The following is a 24,502-nucleotide window of genomic DNA, read 5'->3' on the forward strand; positions in this document are numbered from 1 at the left end:
TTTAAATTAATGTATACACATTTTAGACAATTAATTTAAAGGTTATGCAAACATTTAGCAAAATAATTTTATTCGTTGAGTTACCCGGTAGTCCGTTCGTAACTACAGCCACGCCCCCTATATTTTAAATTATAATTTTTTGGTTGTTTTTATTTTTGTTGTTTTTAAACTAATGTGCAACTATTTCAGACAATTAATTTAAGGTTTTAATTTATTTTAATCGTTTTTGTGTTACCCGGAAGTCCGTTCGTGACGTCACTTTCACGCCCCCTGCAATTTATTTTATTTTATTTTTTTTAAACCTAAAGCCATTTTTTACTTAATACTAATTTCAGACAGTTCATTTATGGGCGAGTACTCCACAGAATTATCATTTTAATTGTTTTTCAGTTTCGTTTTCACCCTCCCAATCCACAACAGACATAATTAAACACTTTTAAAAATAAAATTTATTAGCATCTCTAATGTGTATAAATAAAAACATATGAAACAATGCGTATACGTATAATGTAATGAGCTTAACAATGACAGGGTTACATGTGATACAAAGGAGCAGTCCTCACTTTATTCAGCCAGTGTACGGTAGGAAAGGTGTGCGATAAAACCAAGCCTTCAAACGTGAATACCATAAGGTTGACATTCTTTAGATGTAGTAAAAATCTGTTGGTGGGTGATAAAAAGGGACATCATAAATATTTTTCTTTGCATTTATTTCATTTTTTTCACATCTTTAATTATATTATAAACTCTGCCTTTACTTTTTAAAGTTTCTTTAACAATGTCGAGGCACAAAGCCAAAACATTTACATTACTCCAATAAAGGGATTCCACTCTTTTCCATTACGTCAATATGGTTCCAAATGTAACGACGGCCTTCAGAAGCAGACCTGAAATACTGGACCAATATGACAAGAACGCAGGGCTGAACTGTACCACTGTGGACGTAACACGCAAACATATTTATATCATGAAAGATTCACTCGATTCCCTTTCTGTTTGCTACACTGCCCGGCCGTGGCTGATGTGGCATAGGCTACGCGCTGTTTGAAGGTTTATAAGCCCAACCTACAGCTTAATAACATACTCAAAAAATCTGTTATTGTGATATTATAAAACTAGACTTTAATAATGGCGACCTTTCACGATACGAAATATGTCCATGTTCTCCAGATACAGTGCAGCTCTACTACTAGCCTATATAAGGTTAGTCACAGCAACAAAAAAAATCGATACAAACATGAACATTTTAACTAGCAGACCTGGAAGGATCGAAGAAAATAGACTTCATGTGTGTTTTTCTAATGTAACAGAGTTTATCGTTGAGTAGAATGGCTTGCTGTGCCTAGGTCCAAACACCAAGAAGAAGACGTGCACAGACGCTTCTTTGGACGGGACCATTGGGCTCTCTAAGGCAAAAGCAAAGAAAGGAACAAAACCCTCTCTTCTGGTGTCTTCCAATGAACTAGATTTGGTCATGATTTCAAAAAACACTGACATGATATGCACATAGGACAATACTAGCTCTGAAAGCGGGCCATTGTAACAGATCACCCAACATAGAGGGAACACACCGCCACTGAAACCTTCATGCCAAAACCTCCACACAACTTCAGAGACTGTGATTGGGCTATCGTTGGCCTTTGTCTCAGTTTTTTTCTCAAACTGAAAAAAAAAAAAAAAAAAAAAAAAATCACATTTCAAAAGGGGTATACGACATCCAAGACTAACTGCTTGAAAGTAAAAAAGAGTAAAGGTAGAAAAGAAAAAGTGGTGTATCTGCCTTTAAAGCAGGTGCAGGTGACAGTGAAGATTATCGGCACCGGAGGATCGTGTTGAGCTGTAAATGGAATGGAAAGGACTATGTTGTAGATCTGAAAAGAAGAAAACCAATGTTCTCTGCTCCATCCCAAAGTCTTTTTGAAGAGTGCAAAGATCCCCCTTATTTCCCTGATATATCCACGGTCACTCATCCTAAAACTCGGCAAACTCCTTAGCGCATTTTTCTGTAACAGACACGCGGATCTCCTCCTCTTCATAGTCGTCGAAGTTGCTGGTGTCCCCTGGACCTCTGCACTTTGGTATGAATGGGGCTTCCACCTTGAAAAGACAAAAACAAGCAGAAAAGTTAATAAAATGCTAATGAGACATTTTAAAGGCGCTGTCCCAGATCTTAACACATGAAAACAGAACTACCGTATTTTCTGGACTATAAGTGTCACTTTTTTCATAGTTAGCTTGTTTTTTCTGCTTTATTTATCGGATTAACTGTTAATATCTTACGTTAACAAACCAGACACGTGTTCAGTTCTGTCTGTGCTTCATGGAGCTGAATAAATATAAATGTGTTACGTTAGCGTTAGCATTAGCGTGATGTACTGATATTCAGCCTGTTGTTCCACATTTTATTATTATTATTATAACTTGATTTTAAAGATAAAATGTCTGTTCTTAGTCTCGGATTTTGTAAAATAAATGCGCCCAAAAAATGCGACTTATTTTTTTTTCTTCATTATTATGTATTTTTTGGCTGGTGCGACTTAAACTCCAGAGTCTGCAGTGGCTTAAAGTTATTTCTCACTTATCTTATGCATTCCAAACATCCTTTATAAGCACTTTTAAAAACTTTTCCAGAGTGAACTTTGCTGTTATGGTAATGCTAACAACAAGTAGCACGATAAGCGTACACTTCCTGATGATTGGACCTGATTATACAGTATATCTGAACTGGGAAAAGACAAATGTTGCTTAAATAAATGGGGGAAAAACAGGTACAGTTCCTTTAATCCATCGAGTTAAGAATTAGAAATCACAAACTAGGACACTGTAAATATTTGTACAGGTTTATCAAATTCTTTTTTGACATATTTTCATTTCCATCCATCCTTTTTCAGGAGGCTACAGTCTAAGCAGAGACGCTGAGCTGTTCCCAGGTCAGTGGACAAACACTATTTACTTTATCAGACTGTAAAGAAGTCGACTGAGTGAGTGTGATGTCACCGGGACTGAGGTTGTTTTCACACCTAATAGTCCAGTAGACTCGGTTCGATTCGGGACCAAAATTGAAACATTGTGAACATTTTCAACTGGAGCCGTTTGCTTTCACACTGCTTTTTGTCAAACGAACCAAACCTTTTGAGAAGCTTGTCTAATCCTTCACATGTGGTGGCGCTGTACCAAAAACCATGGAAGGAAACGAGACAAAAAACCATGAAGAAGAAACGCCGCTCGTCTATTGGTCAATACAACGCAACTTCTTTTCCGCAGGGAAATGTAAACAAAATGGCATGGCGTCAGGTTTTAGTAATGCTCTATGCGTCAGACCATATTTCTATGAGGGCTTTTACCTCCTCTTCACTCCACGTCTGACCACGAGCCATTTCTCCGCTCCACTAGCTTTGCACCCGTGTTTGTTTTGGTTTTATTTACCCAGAATGCTCTGCATGTAATCCGCTTCCTGTCTTTGGAGCGGCCCGTGGTCCGCTTGGCGTTCACATCTGCATTCGAATCGTACCAGGGTTCACTTCAACCGGACCGAGACCTAGGTTTTTTGGCGGACCAGAGTTCGCTTTTTTGGACCGTATCAGAGTTCGATTGTGCATTCACACCTGAACAAACGAACCGGACTTTGTGGCCAAAAGAACTAGAGTTCGATTAAAGCGACTAACCAGTGCTAGTGTGAATACGACCTAAACCGGGACTAAAACGGGACTAAACAAGGACCAAACGGGGACTAAACCGGGATTACACCGGGACCAAACCAGGACTAAACTGGGACTAAACATGAGAGTAGAAATGTAGATTGAAGCGGTAAATTGAGAACTTTGCCTTTTGACTCAGCTCCTTCTTCACCACAAAAGTTGGATAGAGCCACAGAGGCAGAGATGTCACACATACACACTATATTTAATGCCACACTGTGGAAGAAGTATCATCGCCATGGAGACAAGCAAGCTGCAGACCCTCCACCAGAAAAGTTACACAGTGCACCTTTAAAGCAAAGACTAAACATCTAAAATAAAAAAAATAAAAAACATACAGGACGTTTGCCAGGATCTTATTGAATCTGATGTTAAGGTCAATGAGTTTAATCCAGTAGAACAACAACTCTATCGATCAATCAAACCCGCCCATTATGAGTCACACGAGCGCTCGCCGTGACACAGAGCGACGTGTGAAACTGTGACTCCAAACGACTCCAACCACCACAGAACTGTGAAATCACCAGGTTCATACACAAACGGTCCTGCTCCTGTCCCTGTTCTCCATAAACCAGAACACGAGCCCCACAGACGACAGAACACGCCGCAGACGACAGAACACGCCGCAGACGACAGAACACGAGCCCCACAGACGACAGAACACGCCACAGACGACAGAACACGCCACAGACGACAGAACACGAGCCCCACAGACGACAGAACACGCCACAGAACGTCACATCTGAACACAGCAGCATCAAAGAAATAACTGAATGAAACTAGTTCAAAATCTATAAATCAATATCTCATTAACTCTGCTTTTACAGAGGCCAGTGTCTGCCGTGCTCTTGCCTTCCGCTCGTAGATGGCGATCCAGTCCGTTGTAGCGAACCATTTGTGTCCCTTGATGTCGCTGACGCCGTTCTTCAGGTTACCGTAGCGTTTGGTGAGGTCGACCTGCAGCAGGTTTCTCAGAAGATCCTTCAAGTCTGAGCTGAAGTGAGAGGGAAACCGTACCTGGACACAGAGAATAAACATCATTTAAAATTATAACAATTATTTAAAAAATGCAAATCCAAAAAATGAATAAAGAAATAAATAACATAATAATAAATATACATAAAAATATTAAACAATAAAAAATAGAAGCACAAAAAAACATAGAAAATTAAGAAAAAAATAAACAATAATAAACACAAATTAAAAACAAAAAATAATGAATACAAATACAGATAATAAAATAAATAAATAAAATAGAATAAATAAAAATAAAACATATAATATATATATTCAGAACTTTTGAAGTAGAATGAATGAACGCCTTTAAAATACCTTTCCAGACACAATTTTCTCATAGATCTGAATGGGCTGATCTGCAAAGAACGGAGGGTAACCTGCTGCCATTTCATAGATGAGGACTCCCAGGGCCCACCAGTCCACGGCTTTGTTATAGCCCTGCAAAAGAAAGACACGTTTACACCGACCGGACAGTGGTTTATTTAGGGCGACTTTACTCCGAGCAGCAACTCAGCGACAAATGTCCTGACCAAAAATAAATAAACATTTGCTCTTCAACAGTCTGAACTCTCCAGATCATGTTTTTAGAGACTCGGCCCAAGATGATCATTAAACAAGAATCTCAAACAGGAGATTCTGTTAAGTAAAAGTACAGATACTGAAGCAAAAACATACTCGAGTAAAAGTATCACGTGAAAAAAGTAGTAAAAGTATTAAAGTATCGGTTGCAAAATGTACCTAGAGTAAAAAGTAAAAGTATTTCACACATATATTGAGTCTTTTAAAGCTTGAAATGTGGTGATTTTGATGAAGATTTGAGCTGAATTTTGTTCAACAGAAACAATTAAATCTATATTTTTTTCTATCTGTTTTTATTTGTATATTTTTGTTTTTTGCTCAAACTAAAAATAAACTCAAAATGAACCTTCCCCCTCAAAAATGTAGTGGAGTAGAAAGTACAGATACTGCTCTCAAATGTACTGAAGTAAAAGTAAAAAGTACACACTGTAAGTAACTGTAAGTACTACTTAACAGTTTAGGCATCTGTACTTTACTAAAATACAGTACTTTACTACTTTTACTTTAATGTTATTGTCATTCAGGGGTCGAGTGTAACAAAAACACAAACAGGAAGTGCACGGCAGGATTCTGTGGCAGTACTTCATATACTTCATATACTTCACACTTCATACTTTGCTGAGGATGATTTCTGGGGCGAGGTACTCTGGCGTCCCACACAACGTCCAGGTCCGGCCTTTTACCCTCTTGGCAAAGCCGAAGTCTGTCACCTGGTCAAACAAACACGTGTCAAACTCCACATTCAAGTGCGTTTAAGTTTGATCATAACAGAAGTTGTGTTCTGGGACCTGGATGTATCCGTGGTGGTCGATGAGGAGGTTCTCGGGTTTCAGATCTCTGTAAATAAGATCTAGTGAATGGAGGTACTCGAACGTCAGCACTATCTGGGCGGCATAAAACCTCGCGTGTGGTTCACTGTGAGGAGGAAAGAGTCTGAGATAAAGCCAAGTGTCCAATGTTTAAAAAGTGCATTATGTAACTTTTCTGCTGGCTGCTGGTGTCCATGGAGATGACGCTTTGAACAGAATTAAAGGGCCAATATTATACGGTTTTCTGATCTAATCTAATGTTGTTTCCTCGTCACACACAGACCTGGAGTTGTGTTTTTTTTTGTTTCATTCTCACATGTTTAACACACAAACTCTGCAGATTTAGGCTGAGTTCTTCTCTCAAACTGGAAACACTCTGTTCCACCTTGTGATGTCATCATGTGGCGATACAGGAAGTGCTCCACTGTGTTTTTAAACTCCACACACCTTCATTTACAGAATCATCTGGTTGATTTCAGCTCTGGACTTGCTAATCTCTATTGAACTAAACGTAAAAAAAAGGAGCTGTTCACTTGAAAGCTACCACTTCATGACATCACAAGGTGGAACGTCGCATTTTGAGCTTTGAGGAACACTTTATTATCAGTCTGTCTACATCTCCAAACACGTGTGAATGAAACAAAACACAACTCCACATCTGTTTTTGAGGAGGAAACAGCATTAGAACATGGATTAAACCTCACGTTTGTGTAATATCGAACCTTTAAACACATTTATCTTGCATTAATTCAACATTTTATTGCTCAAAATACCTTTAAAAACTTGCATTCTTTCTGGGAGCAGGGCCGCCTCTCCACAGATCTGATATGTAAGTTCCCATGGTGTGTGAAAGTGTGAGTGGTTCTTGATGTAAAGTGTGTTGAGTGACGTGTCGAGTGACGTGTCGAGTGACGTGTCGAGTGACGTGTCGAGTGACGTGTCGAGTGACGTGTCGAGTGACGTGTCGAGTGACGTGTCGAGTGACGTGTCGAGTGACGTGTCGAGTGACGTGTCGAGTGACGTGTCGAGTGACGTGTCGAGTGACGTGTCGAGTGACGTGTCGAGTGACGTGTTGAGTGACTTGACGGTGGAAAAACACTGTGTCAAAATGTGACCGTTTACCAAATGTACAGAACATTTAATGCCATTCAGTGGGACATTTCAGGCAAAGCAATTTAATCTCCATGGACACGAGCAGGAGTTACCATTAATATGTTTTTTTCATACCTAAACCTGCCAATTCGTCTTAGGTGTGAAAACATCTCTCCTCCTGGAACGTACTCCATCACCATGTACAGGTTGGAGTTGTCCTGGAAATAAATCAACTTTTACAACAAACAGAGACCGGACAGAGACTCAAGTCCTTGACCTCAAGTCCAAGTCCAGTCTCAAGTCGAGTCCAAGTCGAGTCGAGTTAAATTGGTCTAGCTAAAAAAGTCATGTTACAAGTAGAAAATAAAAGTATTTCTCACAGATTTTGAGTCTTATAAAGTTTCAAATGTGGTGATTTAAAGATTTGAGCTGAATTTTGTTCAACAGGAACAACTGAATCCATCATTTTTCCAGCTGTTTTTATTTATTTTTATTTATTTTTTGTTCAAATTCTGAACATGTTAAAAATAAACCCTCAGGTCTCAAACTATAATAAAAAAAACTTTTACTTTTCAGTCCAGTTCAAAAATGTAGGAGTAAAAGTAAAAAGTATCCATATTAAAATGTACTTAAGTAAAATACAGATACCTAACATTTATACTTAAGTGCAGTACTTCACTACTGCTACTTCATTACTGCTCACAGAACTGTAGATTTTTCAAAGTAATAACAGTTATTTCTTCAGTTTGTAGTGAAATGGAGCAAAGGATCATGGTCTGTGTAGTTCACTTTGCTGCATAAAAAAAAATATATATATATATATAATCCAGTTACAGCCCCAATATTATTCTGAGAAATGTGACGATATAATTTCAGTGTTTCATGTTTCAGTTATTGTAACATCCACAGTAACAAATGGAGAAGTGGAGGGACATGTTCCATTTTGTTCCTTTAAAATTAAGAACTGAAAGTATCAACTGTTCAGAGAGAAGTGTTTTTAAAAACATTTTTTGAGGAGAAGCATCAAGTCGTCTCAAGTCACATGGGTCAACTCAAGTCCAGAGACACCGTCCTTCAACTCGAGTCCCAAGTCTGAGTCCATTTGATCAAGTCAAGTCTCAAAATAGTGACTCAAGTCTGACTCGAGTCCAAGTCCAAACCTCTGCAACACAGAACTTCAGCAAAAGACACACAAAAGAAAATACGCCAAAGAAGACTGACTCCCCTTAAAGGCACGCTCCCCTTAAAGGCACGCTCCCCTTAAAGGCACGCTCCCCTTAAAGGCACGCTCCCCTTAAAGGCACGCTCACACACTCACACACTCACACGCTCACACACTCACACACTCCCCTTAAAGGCACGCTCCCCTTAAAGGCACACTCACACACTCACACACTCACTCACACACTCACACACTCACACACTCACACACTCACACACTCACACACTCACACACTCACCCCCTCACCCACTCACCCACTCACACACTCACACACTCACCCCCTCACACACTCACACACTCACACACTCACACACTCACACACTCACCTTAAAGGCACACTCACCTTAAAGGCATACTCGAGTTTGACGAGAAAGGGGAAGCTCACGGCCTGTAATATCCTCTTCTCATTTAGCGTGTGTTCTATTTGCTTGAGTTTCACCACCTGACAGAACAAGAGAACATGAGCTCAAAGTGTGATGGCCCAACAGCACAATGGAAAATACAGACCTGGAGAGGAGTAGGTCAACTCTGAGTCTGAACTAAAAACACCAGCATTTATAAACTCTACACTACAAACACAGGGCAGTTTGAAAGAAGATTTTAAAACGACATGTTCAAATTCTTTGTGTAATCTGTTATTTACATTTTAACACTATTCCACTGACACATCGCAACGAAATCAAAATCACAAATTGAGCTGGTGAAATGATCAAACAAGACTAAAATTATTAAAGATATTAAAAATGTTAAAATGTTTTCTGCAAAGAACAAAATATTCTGTCTTTTATAGAAAAATGTTGTACCTGTTCAGACCATAGACTGTGTAAAGAAGTGGACGCTCATCGAGGCTAGCAATTATAGCGGCTAATTTGGAGCCGAGTTCCGAACGCAAGTGTCATAGCAACCAAAGAGCCAATCAGGAGCGAGGCTGTTGAAGGTAACGCCCATTTCCACCCGCACTGCTAGTTTAGCAGGGGACGGACGCTTAGCAACGCTGTCAATCAAACCTGTTGCTAACGCTAACAGGAGCGACCTCGGGGACAGAAGGACCTGATTTGTCTGTTATTAATGTTCAGATCTTGATTTACAGACACAAAAGTGAAATAAAAACCCCAGGATCATGTAGAGGGTTAATACGAACATTTAAGACCAGAATGAGTCTGAAGGACAGAGACAGAGAGAGGACAGATTCTCAAAATATCAATAAATAAACTAAAAATAAATTTAAAAAACTCAAAATAAAATGAAAAAACAACTCAAAATAACAAAATAATTAAGAAAATAAAAAACAACAACAACCTCAAAATAAAAAAACAACAACAAAAAAACAAACCTCAAAGTGACAAAATTTTTTTTTTTTTTTTTAAATAATCTCAAAATAACTCAAAAAAATTAACCCCAGGATCATGTGGAGGGTTAATACAAACATTTAAGACCAAAATGATGAGTCTGACAGCAGATCCAGAAGTGAGCCCCTGATCACTTCCTGTTTGGAACGCAGCGGCTAACAGGTTAGCTCTGTGCATTTACATAAACAGTCTATGGTTCAAACATATTTAGAGATTCATCAGATTCTTGTATTCATTTATCAGCTCATGTTTCAGTCTTTTTTTTTCCAAATGGTAACGCTCCAGGAGGTTTATAATGAGCAGTTTGAACAGAATTCTACTTTCTAAGCACAAACCACAAATCTAATCAGAACAGAAACAAACAGCCATTTGATTTTTTTCTCCAAACATTCTGCCGTCCTCGTTTCCCTTTACCATCTGAACACACTGCTGTCAGAGAACGTCTCGATCATAATCACATAATGATTCTTTTCTCTTGGCTTGTGGGATATATTTTGTATTTTTTCAGTTTTTGTCCAGTTGTACTTTTGTTTATACCATCTGTTGCCCCATTTGGTTAATCTTTTAATCTTAATTTACCTGTTGCAATGCTGGAATTTTGTTACAGAATGAGGATTAGAGCTGACCTGGCAAACTAGCTCTCGAGTCTGTTTATCTGACCATTTGTTTTTGTATAGTTCAAAATAAACCCAAAATATTGTCTTGTACTGGGCCTCGTTTAGTCCATTAATCGGTTGATGGAGCCTTAAACCCGCCACACACTACAGGATTTTATTTAAACGTGTGACAAAAAGCGCAGACCACAAACACAAGGAGAATCAGATGAGATTTTAAAGCTCTGATTCAAAGACTGCAGTGAAGAGATCGCACGCAACAAGCTAAAAGTTGTGAGCAAACCTGGCGTTAGCGGTTTCTTGTAAAAACGACTCATTCTGAGACATTACACAAGTCCAAACTGTGTTATTAGTGAAATGTGGCGCAGTCGTTCAGATAAATGCTTTTAATGCACTGAAGGCTGGAGATAAACTACACAGGAAGTAGAGTCGCTATCGCTAATCTGCAGCAGCTTCAGTCCGACCCTTGCTGTGTGGATGTAAACAGACACAACTGAGGCTCTTTTCCTGCCTTTTCTCCAGTTTGAAGTGTTCTTTAAAAGTAAAAAGTGCCGTTTTGTGGACTGGGGTCATTATTTACAACTTTACGAGAGCTGAGTAATAAAATCGGCTAATTATTTTCACCTGTTTGTAACTTGCGCCTCTATGTGCGTCACCTCGTTTGCCCCTGACGCTCTGTTTTACTGGCTGTTGCCATGGTGATGTTTTGTGGTTACGATATGACGGAGCAGCTCAGAATTACACCGGCGCCGCACACGAGGAGCGAAGTGGTTCAAAATCGCACACAAAGATCCAAAGTCGGGTCCTAAATCTGGCAAATGAGTGAGTTAGCTGAAGATTCGGTTTGATTTTTTGGTGTTTATTTGTAAAATGCTAATACGATTCAAAAGTTTAGTCCATCTTTATAAAAATACATTGTTTTGTAGTACTTATTTCTGCATAAATACTTGTTTTTGCATGAGCTCCCCCTGCAGGTACAGTCTTGTAAGCGCAGTTTGATTCAGAAACATAGATTTACCCAATAGTTTTGAGAAATTTTGCCACGCCCCCTTTTTAGTTCAACCAATCGATCGGCAGAGGTAGATTAAAAATAAAACGATGCATAAATTTGATCTATCTTTATATAAATATGTCTTTTCTGCATAAATAAATAACTCCCCCTGCAGGTGTAGTCTTGTAAGCGCAGTTTGGGTCAGATACACAAAGAAACCTAATATTTCCAAGAGCCTTTGCCACGCCCCCTTTTTATTTCGACCAATCGCTCACAGACGTAGGGACTGACCTTCTGCTTGTCCAGGATTTTCATGGCGTAGTATTGCTCTGTTCCTTTGTGTTTGACGAGCATGACTCTTCCGAAGGAGCCGGTTCCCAGGGTTTTTATTCTGTCAAAGTCATCTAGACACGTTGTGCTCTGCGGGAACAAAACAACACATGACATCGCACTGTTGGAAAAAGTATTTCACGATTCTAAACTGTGGCTCTCCATCTGGTGCTTTTCAGATTCTAGCGTGTGATGATGTGATGCTCCCAGATGGGGGCGCAAGAGCCAGTTCTCTATTGAAATATTGAGAATGTAAATGTTCAAATGTTGAACCTGGTCATTTCTATTAATGAGTAGACCTAAAACTTCCTGTGTTACAACATAAGTCAGCATTTTAACAATATTCATTTTATCTGCCCTCATCTGATTGGTCTATAGAATGTGGTGATGTCATCTGTGTTAAATCTGATTGGTCTATAGAATGTGGTGATGTGAGGGTTGAATTATGAGCCAAAAAAGTTCATTTATTTCAAGTTTAAATGAACAAGCGAATATGGTCTTTCATTATTTTGTCATATATAACCACGCTTTTGTAAATACAGGGGGCGCTAGTGACAAATTTACCCATTTAATTTGAGAATTTGATTTTTAAACATGTATGAAATGTATTGTTCTTACACAAAAGTGACTCTTGTGAGCGTCGAGTCGTGTGACGCTGCGACCGCATCAAAAACAGACCTGGAGTTGTGTTTTGTTTCATTCACATGTTTGAGTCACACTTTATTATTAGTCTGTTACATCTACAAAGATCAAAATGCGACGTTCCACCTTGTGATGTCATCAAGTGGGAGTGTTCAAGGGAACAGATCGGTCTAAAGAGGGAGGAGGAGAGGAGACCAGAGGAGGAGAGGAGACCAGAGGAGGAGAGGAGACCAGAGGAGGAGAGGAGACCAGAGGAGGAGAGGAGACCAGAGGAGGAGAGGAGACCAGAGGAGGAGAGGAGACGAGAGGAGAGATGAGAGGAGGAGGGGATACGAGAGGAGGAGGGGAGACAAGAGGAGGAGGGGAGACGAGAGGAGGAGAGGAGACGAGAGGAGGAGAGGAGACGAGAGGAGGAGGGGAGACGAGAGGAGGAGGGGAGACGAGAGGAGGAGAGGGGTTTTCAAGTTAACAGCTCCTTTTACCTTTAGTTCAGTTGTAGATTGGATCATTTCAGCTTCTGGAATTGACAAATGACTCTAGCAGAGATGTATAGAGTTTAAAAACACAGTGGAGCACTTCCTGTATCACCACATGATGACATCACAAGGTGGAACAGAGTGTTTTTGCAGTTTGAGAGAAGAACTCAGCCTAAATCTGCAGGTTTGTGTTAAACATGTGAGAATGAGACAAAAAAAAAAACAACTCCAAGTCTCTTTGTGATGAGGACTGAAAGATACTACTACTACTACTACTACAGCTACTACTACTACTACTACTACTTACCTGTGGTGGGCATTCCCATTTGCGCAGGAAATCTTCTTTGGCTTTGGCTAGAAACTCTTTCACTATAATTAAACAGAGAGAACAGTCAGCGCACGGAATTATCTGGAAATGAAGTTAGAGAGAAAACTGCAAGTGCTGACTGTCAGTTTGGTAAAAGGAGTTTTTGGAAAGTTTGAACAATGCTGAAGAGGAGCGGGATTACTCTCATCTGGATATACAACACAGAAGGAAGCATTATTCTGCACTAAAGATCACAAAACAAAACAGAACACAAGACAACAGCCTTCACGTAGAGTGACCACCTCAGACATGTGTCGTCCTGTCGCTGGAATCACAACATCCACCCGCTGTTCTGTCTATGAACCAGGGAACTGTAGTTTTTTAAGTCAGTATTTGTCACGTGGACTTTTTCTTTGCACCACTGGGAAATCGTTCATTATTTTTTGACAATATAAGATTTAAGCTGTAAAAGTTTGAATTCATGACTTGAAACTAAGCTGTATTTTCTGGACTGTAAGTGTCACTTTTTTCATAGTTTGTCGTTGGTGCGACTTTTACTCAGATGTGACTTATATGTGAAATTATTCAAATATATAATTTCACATCTTGGTTATTGTTACTTTAGCATGTTGTACTGATATTCAACCTGTTATTTTTATTATTATAACGTGACTTTAAAGGTAAAATGTCTGTTCTTGGTCTCGGATTTTGTAAAATAAATTTCCTCCAAAATGCAACTTACAGTCCAGAGCGACTTATATTTTTTTCTTCATTATTCTGCATTTTTTGTTGGCGCGACTTATACTCCAGAGCGACGTATACTCCAGAAAATACGGTACTATGTGTAACCGGTTTACCGATGTAGAACTAGGCTTGTCTCAATAACATCGCTGAAGTAAATATAGACGATAAACGATCATTTTGAAACCAATTTACGCCACTGATGCAAAAAAACAAAGTAGATTTAAACCACAAAACTAGATGATATTTGCGTTTTTTAGCAGACGACGATCGCCTTTAAATCTCCAGCAGGGGCCAATACATTGTGGCATTTGCAGTGAATTTAAATCGTGAATAAGTTGCCATTTCAAATCACGCAAGTAAGGTAGAAATGATCAAAACCAACGCTACGTATCTGCAGAAAAATATCGCCAGAGCGGCCACGGGAAACCCATATACGGAGAAAACTAAACTATTTTAAATCTACAATACGTTAAAAAAAAATAGCAGAATGAGACACTTTAGTGAATAGTTTGCATCTGTAATGATTCATATTTATTCAATAGCCAAAAATCTCAAAGTTCTGCAAAGAAAACGTGCACATGATGAATACTGAACTGAAAATATACTGTTCCAAATCCAAGTCCAAGTCATGAAGTGAACGAGAAGCTGCTACAGTGATTAAAGTGACAGACGTACATGGAACGGACTGAAGACACGTCCTGCTAACGAGCTAGCATGGGGAATATTCCAATTGAGCAAATCCGAATCATTTCCATCGTCATTCCGCACGTTCTACCTCGGTCTGTGTGAACTCTTTTGTTTTGTTGACGTCATTTCACAGCAGGTTCAGACGTCACTGCGTGTTTCTTTAAACGTGATAAGAGCCGCAGCTTTTGAAGAATTTAAGGAGTGTCTCAGGTTCAATCCAAGACTCAGACGCTCCGGGGCTGAAGATTAGAGCAGTGATTCTCTGTCATTGTGTCGTTTGGCAAAACACTTCGCTTATGGACGTGGAGTTTTGAGTGAGAGACTGACGGAGGTGGAAGGTGAAGTACAAGGAGTAAAGTACTGTACTTAAGGAGAATGTTTAGGTATCTGTTATTTAAGTACATTTACAGTGGATACTTTTTACTTTTACATCACTACATCTGAGGGCAGTATCTGTACTTTCTACTCCACTAAAGTAAAAGTACTTTTCATCTGATTAAAGGGTTATTTTTACCATGTTCGTAGAAACATCCTGACTAAAGTTTAAGAGTTCAAGCTTCGGCTTTGAGCAAAACAAAAAAAAAAAAACACAGAAAAATCAGAAGAAAAAATAAGAAATTTTTAGGTTTTTGTTTTTTTTCTGTTGAACAAAATGTGTCATTTTGAATCAGTATCACTACATTTACACTTAAATAAACTACACTTGTATAAAATACTTTTACTTTTTACTCTTAAGTACATTTTTAACAGGTACTTTAATACTTTTTTCGGCGCTTTTTTCATGTGATACTTTTATTTTACCAACTTTTTACCTCTGTATGTGTACTTTTAGTAATTTTAAGTAACAAAATTGACTGATGGCGGTGGGAGGGGCCGATGGCACAGATTGGCAGCCTCGCTTCACTCCGTCTGTCCCAGGGCAGCTGATCACCGCTAAATATGGAGCGTATGTAATAATGTAACGTAATAATGAGCAGAGAATACACAGAGTGCTTTGAGATGCTGTATATACATCCTGCAAAGTGCTGTACACGAGCGAGGCGTTGTTGTTGTTGTTGTTGTTGTTGTTTGTCTATGCACCTAAATATAAAGCGTTTAACTGTCCAATAATCAGGAAGTGCCCATTAGCTTCACTCTGACAGCTGTGAAAAAAAGCTTATAAACTCATCCTGGTGAATAATTAGTAGGGACGCACCCACCAGATGTGAACTGATACTGAAACGCCATTTATTTCTATTCAACTAAAGTAAAACGAGATAAAACTGATCCAAGTGTGTTATGTAGCTGTGACTTATCGCTCAAGTAACGACAGAACAACTTTGTGTAAATAAAAATTCAAACATTCTGAGATTTTCTGGGTCGACTACAAACTGTAAATCGTCTCATTGCATTAGTTTATATGTAAAAGCAAAACGTTTAAGCTCATCTATAAAGATACATGTGTTTTTTTGTGTTATTTGCCTTTATCATAGTGTGAATGAATGAATGAATATGTATAATAATAATGTATAACACTGCTCTGCTGATGTCTTCTGACGGAGGAAATTCACGATTACTTTGTATAGAGGGAGTTCAAATATGGATAGAATTATTATTTTATTTTAGTAATTCTTCTGTTTGGCATGATTTTGTATATTATTATTATTATTATTATTATTATTATTATTATATGCATTTTATTTATTATTACTTTATTTATTATGGATTATTATTGCAATTTTTTTATTATATATATTTTTTTTATTGTGTATTTATTTTCTTTCTCCTTTGCCTATGCTCATCAAAAGTGGACTTCAAGAGAAAACCAATAGGAGATGTGGAGTTTTTAAAAAAAAGGGGGAAAAATGTATAACTGTAGACGATAAACATTTGATTCACTTTGGACAATTTAAACAGTTTTTTTCCCCAATTTTTAAGCCGTAAAAATCAGATCCAGCGCGTTTAATTTGTGCGTTCTCTCTTTGAATGTCCCATTTAATAAACGCGCTGTAGTCCCACACATGTCCCCGGTACGACGAGCGCGGCAGGTGGTCACTCTACACCGGACACAGGCAGACAGGTGATGCAGACCAAGACACTCTGATTTGGAGCTTGTTAGTCTGAAACCAAAACACAACACTTGGATTATTATGATTATTATTACAGGGATGCTGGGCCAGAGCTCCAGCTGCATCACACATCACCACAACGGGGAGGCCTAAGGGAGAACACAGCCAGAAACAAGCAGACAAACCAATGTATGGGCAACACGGCAGACGGCAGATATCCAGATAGAGAGAATAGAGATAAAAAACAAGGACGCATTATCAAAAGGCATGCAGAAAAGATAAACAAGGCACACACACACACAACTAGCAAGATGTCACAGCAATGCTAACAATGCTAATCTGACCAGCGCGTACCAAATGTCTCTACAGATCACCAAAGTTTTGCAGGAACAACGGATGGGATGAGGAGAAGACAGGAGAGAGATAGTATACAAGAATAAGACATCAACATACATCAATGCAACATGGTGTTTAATGTGATGCGGTGAACGCCGTGAGGAGCGGGCGATACGCTGCGGAGTATCGATCGTCCCGGCACCGGTGGTTTTCAGAGGCGTAACCCGGGATGACATGAGCGGAAAATGCGTTTACGGTTAAGATCTGGGGTTCCAAAAGCATGAGCGAAGATACGGAGGGACACTGTGGATGTGATGTGGTTCTGTTTGGGGGCGTTGGGTGATGCGATGGTACGGGCCTGTCACGATAACACAACTGGAAGCACGATGTATCGATACAGAGAAATACCGCGATGGATGCTGCTACTGGTATGATAAAAATAATAGTAGATGATCCCAGTGAAACATTTTTAAACAGACAGACTGTGTAAAGAAGTGACTGAGTGAGTGTGACGTCGCCACAGCGTTCCACTCCACACGAAGCTAGCAGTTATAGCGGCTAATTTCAATATTTGGAATTCCAACCGCAAGTATCACAGCAACCAAAGAGCCAATCCGGAGCGAGGCTGCTGAAGGTAACACCCCGTCCCACCCACACCACTAGGCGCTTAGCAACGCTGTCAATCAAACCTGTTGCTAACGCTAAGAAGGCGCCTGATTTGTCTGTTATTAAAGTTCATATCTTGATTTACAGACACAATAGTGAAATAAAACCCCCAGGATCATGTAGAGGGTTAATACGAACATTTAAGACCAAAATGATGAGTCGATGAAGGAGGAAGTGCACCCATGGTCACTTCCTGTTTGGAACGTGGCGGCTAGCTGGTTAGCTATGTCCATTTATATAAACAGACTATGGATAGATTAGGTATATTTGCACTTTTTTGCACCTCGACTATGAGCCTTAAATCTCCAGCAGAGGCCGATATTTCAGGCAATGCTCATGTTTTATTTGAACACTTTAATTACAAAAAAAACGTAACTACACAGCTCTCTTATGGGATTGTGGTAAAAACAGCTGTGAGTGAGTTTCTAGTACATTTGGCAGATCTGGCTTCTTCACAATCAGTATCGGCATCGCCCGTATCGATCTGTAAAACAAAAATACCTCCCCTCCCACAAAAATATACCAGTAGTTCCACATTCCGTATACTGAACGCTGAGTGGATATAGTGACAGGCCGGTGTGACGCTCTGTTAAAGCGCTCGTACGGTTCATGTACACAGGGCCCAGTTCACTCTCTCCTCTCGGACTTTGTTTGGAGTGGACACTGTTTATGTCACGGCGCGTTTGCTTTGGTGAGCGAGAGCCATGGGAGGTCAACATCTGCGGTCCGACAAGGACTAAGTCAACAACAGGGCTGGGTACAAACACGCAAAAAACCCAGAGACGTGACGATGTACGAATATCACCGAGATTTAACGGTCAAGATCACGCAAAACGGACACTTGTAAGACGTGTTCTAATGGTGTCACAGCATCAAAAACAGACCTGGAGTTGTGTTTTGTTTCATTCGCACATGTTTGAGTCACACTTTATTATTAGTCTGTTACATCTCCAAAGCTCAAAATGCGACGTTCCACTTTGTGATGTCATCAAGTGGGAGTTTTCATGTTAACTCCTCCTTTTACCTTTAGTTCAGTCGAGATAAGAGACTACTCCAGGACTGAAATGATCCAGATGATTCTAGAAATGAAGGTGTGTGGAGTTTAAAAACACAGTGGAGCACTTCCTGTATCACCACACGATGACATCACAAGGTGGAACAGAGTGTTTTCTGTTTGAGAGAAGAACTCAGCCTAAATCTGCAGGTTTGTGTGTTAAACATGTGAGAATGAAACAAAAAAAAACCCACAATTCCAGGTCTGTTTGTGATGAGGAAAGAACATTAGAACAGATCGGAAAACAGCGTCATACGGGCCCTTTAAGATAATATGGGCCCTTTAAGGTAATATGGGCCCTTTAAGGTAATATGGGCCCTTTAAGGTAATATGGGCCCTTTAAGGTAATACTGTCAGGAGGTTATGGTAAATTGGATATTTCCCTGACAATTCCTGCATATAATTATGAAACAACCCCAAAAACAAACTTATATTTACATTTCTAACATGTTTTGCGAGCGTTAACGGCCCGTTTGCGCGCTCCCGTTATGCGTCCAGCCTCCAAATAGTCCCTGATTGATCGTGCAGGTGTCTTTCCATCCCGTCGCTCTACGCCGGGGCCGACTTGAAATGGAAAAGTGAGCTGAGGACCTGTGAGCCGCGGCCACTCAGGCATAACTTAGCAGGGTTATGTGATTCTTTGGCTCCGTGTGGAAGTAACTGTGCCAGAGCCTCTGCAGCGTGAAACTGAAGAGGTGTCAGGATAATGGCAACTAAACAACAAAGTACGAGTCTTTTATATTTAGAGACGACAAGAGGGAACGAGGGAGGACGGAACGAGTGACGGAGGACCACAGACTGTATAAAGAAGTGGACTGAGCGAGTGTGACGTCACCCACAGTGTTCAGCTTAAAATGAAGCTATCACGGCTAATTTGGAGCTCTATATTTGGAATTCCAACGAGTATCATAGCAACCAAAGAGCCAATCAGGAGCGAGGCTGTTGAAGGAAACGCTGCTTCCTGCTCCGCACCACATCACTGGTTTAGCAGGGAGCAGGCGCTTAGCAACGCTGTCAATTAAACCTGTTGCTAACGCTAACAGGAGCGACCTCAGGGAAAGAAGGACCTGATTTGTCTGTTATTAAAGTTCATATCTTACGGAGTTACGGAAACACAATAGTGAAATAAAAACCCCAGGATCATGTAGAGGGTTAATACCGACGTTTAAGTCCAAAATGAGTCTGACACATGGCCGGTTCTGGCTTTTAAGAGGGGCCTAAGCTGGATGTGTCTCTGGGGCCCCCTGTGGCTCATGATTCACATTTGACACATTCTGACTCTGCTCTCATCACTTTGACCAGTTGTATTTGTATTTACACGACCAACATCAGACTGAAAACATCCAGAATGTCACAACTACCACAGACACAAGAACAGAACACAAACATAGACATTTTATCTTCATTTCTAGTGGATTTTAATGTGTTCCAGTTGGCGACAGTGCACTTATATTTACATTATGTCGGGTCCTTGCTCCGGTGTAAACACAGAGCTGCCCTCACCTCTGCCCGACTCAAAAACAAACGTAGCAGCAGCAGATATTTTAAACAAATTATATTTAGGCTGCTGTAAACACACAAGCCCTGTGTCCAAAAAACTTGATATACTATTTTCAATATAAATGTATGGGCTCTTGGGGGCTCCCTGGTGGCCTCGGGGCCCTAAGCAGCTGCTCAGTCTGCTTATAGTCTGAACCGGCCCTGGTCTGACAGCAGCAGTTACACAGAGACGGGCCACAGTTTTCTAATGTGAATTAAAGCCGGAAGCGCGTCCACAATCACTTCCTATTTGGAGCGCGGCGGCTAGCAGGTTAGCTACGTCCCGTTCTATTTACAGTCTGAGGGGGTAGACTGTAGGTAACCAGGTCGCGCTGTAAAGCCGCTAGCCGGGCCATAGTGTCAGCTTAAATGGGTTTAGCCGTTAGCCGGTCAGGATCTAAGGATCACAGCCAACAAGAAACGCAATCTTCAGCTCTGAGGGCCTGAAGTCACGGTTTGGCAGAGCATCCTGGACGATGTGCCGCTCGTTGTCTTGAGTTAACCGGCTAATAAACCTCTTTGGAATGTGGAGAGTAGTGTGTAAAACGACAGCAAGAATTAGTGCGTTATAATGTTCTAAAAAGTTCACAATTATTGGTACGTAGGCCTGTCACGAGAACGAACTCTGAAGTGCGATAAGTGCTGAAGGAAATATAGACAATAAACGAGAATACTGAAACCAACACACAAAAGTATTCTCACTGTACAATACTCAAACTGTAGTAAATAAACAACAGAATGCCACATTTAAAAGGTCCGATATTACGCAAAATAGACTCTTGTAGCTTTAATCCATGTTCTAAAGCTGTTACCCCCTCAAAAACAGACCTGGAGTTGTGTTTTGTTTCATTCACACATGTTTGAGTACATCTCCAACGCTCAAAATGCTCTGTTCCACCTTGTGATGTCATCAAGTGGTAGTTTTCAACGGGTTTAACAGCTCCTTTTACCTTTAGTTCAGTCGAGATAAGCGGCAATTCCTGGTCTGAAATGATCCAAATGATTCTAGAAATGAAGGTGTGTGGAGTTTAAAAACACAGCGGAGCACTTCCTGTATCACCACATGATGACATCACAAGGTGGAACAGAGTGTTTTCAGTTTGAGAGAAGAACTCAGCCTAAATATACAGGGTATTTTGGGTGTTTAAACATGTGTGAATGAAACAAAACGCAACTCCAGGTCTGTTTGTGATGAGGAAACGACATTAAAACAGATCAGAAAACAGCGTCATATGAGCTCTTTAAGTAATAATCTCATCAAATCTCATCATCGCGCAGAAAAACAGCCAAACTTTTCCTACAAATGCAAGTAAAAATTCTCCACAATGACAACAGAGCCCTAAAAATACCATATGTTGCTCTAGTATTTCTCATGACAGGCCTAACTCCACAGTAGCGCAGTCGTAGCTAAAACGTGCAGCTAATCAAAGCTTCTTTCTCGTCGCTTGTGGAAGTTTTATCTCATGAGCGATCACGGAGCATTCTAGCAAAGTAACACAGCCCCAGGACCCAGCTGCGTCAAAGCGTTCAAAGCCTGTAATACCCCTTATCCTATGACGAAGGTCTGATGACAAGCTGCTCGAGTCAATGACAACTGAGTGCTTTACCACGGCGAGATTAGGGGAAAATAGCTCCAACCGGGCACGAGGTCGATGTACGCTTTTGGCTTGGCGCTGGCTGTGTTTACGTGCGCAAATGCCAAGAACGCCCAAAGCACGTAGTAACTCTGGAGTTTTTATGAATGGAAACATCACCATTTGTCATTTCTTCACCATACTTGGGCATGATGGTGGTGCAGCACTGGGACCATTGGTTTGTTTATGTAACTGAGAATAAAATGTGTCCCAGGAGCTCGAGGAGGAGGGGAAACGCAGCACAATACTTTTGAGTAAATGTACGAGATGTTTGTGAGTCACGTGACATTCGGCTCTTCTGAACACTTGGATCCTGAGAGCTGAATCTTTCTAGTTTATCACATTTTAACACTGAACTGACGCAAGAATCCGATTAGTCTATGTATCCATGTCGGGCAGCAGTCTAACCAGCGACTCCCAGCCTTCCCTCACCCCAGACGCGTCCTCCAGCGGGACCCCAAGGCGTTCCCAGGCCAGCCGAGAGACACAGCCCCTCCGGCGTGTCCCGAGTCTTCCCTGGGGCCTCCTTCCGGGACGTGGAGGAGCAGCTTGGATCAGTTTGTGGATAAAATAAGTTCTCACGTTGGTTTCTGTCACGTAGATAAATAGGAGCCTAAAAGAGCCAGTCTTTCGAACGGCTCTTTGAAATCCAAAAGGTCCAAACGGTTCGAATCCCGTAAAAGAACCGAAAGTCCCATCACTGCTATTTATAGTCTGTCCGTTGCAAATGTGTGTGTGATGTTTAATACGGCTCATAGTGTTGATGGTGTGTGTTCTGTGTGAGCTTTAAACACAGCACTAATGTTACAAGCTTAAATTATTAATAAGGCCTTGTTTAGGACAAGACAAGTGCAGATGTGATGTTTGAATTTGAGGCATTTTGAGGCATTTCCTCCTGCAAACATCTGACAGTGAGCGTTTGATTCGCTCTGGCTAACTGAGCAAGAAAGGCCTGATCTGCTACACCACCATCAAGACGCATTGGGATGAGGGGCCTTCTCCAGCTAATCCCCCAACCCACAGCTAAACTTAGCACAAGCAGGGTTTACAGGATCGAGGCTTTTTAGACACGAGAAAAACGTGTAAATAAACCGAAACACATGCGTTAGCGCGTCAAGTGCGGCTTATACGCGATGGAACGGGCGAAAATGGCACCCAGCCCTGCGCCCCTCTACCCCACCCCCTGAAAGTGAAGATAACCACAACACAAACGGTGCTTCTGGTGCTCCTGGCTACAGGCTAACGCGACCACTAGGCCTCTGCGCTGCGTTTATCTCCCGAAAACCACCGTGCGTAAAAATCAAAAGCGAACATCGAACAGTTTGTGCGTAAAAGTGTTTAAACTTGGCGGAGGAGCGCGCAGGACGCTCCTTCTCCTGCGCACGGTTTGCACAGCGTGTTCACAGCATAACCCGGTCCCCGTTACCGTAGGCCGAAGCTCCACCGAGGCCCCCATCATGACACCGTCCCACAAACACTCACCGCTCTCGAGCTCGTTGCCTTTCTTGGCCGTGGCAGCGTTCCCCATGGTGCGGTGGAAGACACAGCGAATACTCCGACGCAGCAGACGATATGGCGGCGGCTAGAGCTACACCGTAACCACTCCTGATCTGTCCTGCAGCCCCTGTGCCCTTAAAATAAACCGCTACAAAGACAAATACGCATCCGTGGGGAAAGAAGCGCTCGAAAAACACACGGGCCGGTCCCTTTCCCGTTGGAGCAGCCGCCCCCACGCGTCTCTCTGCTCTGTTTCCCCCCTAAAAACGCGCTCTCCGTGGCTCTTTCGCCTAAGTCTGTGCGGTTGTCATGAAGCTCCAGCGGCCAGTGGTGTCGCCGGGCTGCTCTCTGTGCTGCTCTGCTCTGTGTGCTGCTCTCTGTGCTGCCTCGCCCCCCTCCAGGCCCCCGCGCTCAGCTGCACTCGCGGTGTGGCTCTTTGGATTGGACAGAGATGCCAGTGGAGATTTTGCAAACCTGACCTGCTTCCGCGTTTGGGAGCATCTCGTTCTCGTTCACAGGAGCCGTGCGCTTTGGCCTCTGCTGGAAACACGCAGATAAATGTGAGTTTGTGTCCGCGCGGTGGAAACAGAGTCACGCGTGGGCAGGAGGCGCGTGGGATGATGCAACAGTTTGATTTGGTACAAGATCTTTTTTTTTTTTTTTCATTCAGTGTTCTGCTGTTTCTCCTAAATTTACATTATTTTATTTATTTTATTATTATATTATTTTTTTCTGCAGAATGTGTCACGTTTAGTCACAGGTTTATTTAAATAATTTGGTTTTGTGAAAATAATGTGAAGTTTCCATCTGTAAAGAGTGAAAACAAAAATACTACTACTACTATAAATACTACTACTACTATAAATACTACTACTAATACTACTACTAATGCTACTACTACTATAAATACTACTACTACTATAAATACTACTACTACTATAAATACTACTACTAATACTACTACTAATGCTACTACTACTATAAATACTACTACTACTATAAATACTACTACTACTACTATAAATACTACTACTACTATAAATACTACTACTACTATAAATACTACTACTACTACTATAAATACTACTACTAATACTACTACTAATGCTACTACTACTATAAATACTACTACTAATACTACTACTAATGCTACTACTACTATAAATACTAC

General features: G+C 40.9%; 1 protein-coding gene across 2 annotated transcripts; it reads right to left on the bottom strand.

The window, feature by feature from the left end:
* Positions 1-431: 431 nt before the first annotated feature.
* Positions 432-23,934, bottom strand: prkacbb (protein kinase, cAMP-dependent, catalytic, beta b). Of its 2 annotated transcripts, none has more exons than XM_033982239.2 (10): positions 23,811-23,934; positions 13,127-13,188; positions 11,663-11,791; positions 8,761-8,859; positions 7,331-7,413; positions 6,083-6,209; positions 5,909-6,004; positions 5,031-5,153; positions 4,551-4,715; positions 432-2,097 (listed from the first exon to the last, which is right to left on the bottom strand). In XM_033982239.2, exons 1-10 carry the CDS (start codon positions 23,830-23,832, stop codon positions 1,972-1,974), a joined length of 1,032 nt encoding a protein of 343 aa, XP_033838130.1. In that variant the 5' UTR covers positions 23,833-23,934; the 3' UTR covers positions 432-1,971. The 2 variants fall into 2 exon arrangements, with proteins under 2 accessions (XP_033838130.1, XP_033838129.1); XM_033982238.2 differs by having other exon boundaries at positions 23,317-23,862.
* Between the last annotated feature and the right edge of the window lie 568 nt (positions 23,935-24,502).

Source organism: Periophthalmus magnuspinnatus, chromosome 17 (assembly GCF_009829125.3).
Source record: "Periophthalmus magnuspinnatus isolate fPerMag1 chromosome 17, fPerMag1.2.pri, whole genome shotgun sequence".
Taxonomy (NCBI): domain Eukaryota; kingdom Metazoa; phylum Chordata; class Actinopteri; order Gobiiformes; family Gobiidae; genus Periophthalmus; species Periophthalmus magnuspinnatus.

Excerpts from the sequence above, each read along its gene's own strand:
- prkacbb (XM_033982238.2), bottom strand. The coding sequence starts at position 23,362 with ATGGGGAACGCTGCCACGGCCAAGAAAGGCAACGAGCTCGAGAGCG. Across the intron at positions 4,716-5,030 it reads AGAAAATTGTGTCTGGAAAG|GTACGGTTTCCCTCTCACTT; the intron begins GTATTTTAAAGG and ends CTCTGTGTCCAG. Across the intron at positions 2,098-4,550 it reads TCGCCATCTACGAGCGGAAG|GTGGAAGCCCCATTCATACC; the intron begins GCAAGAGCACGG and ends TGTCTTTTCAAG.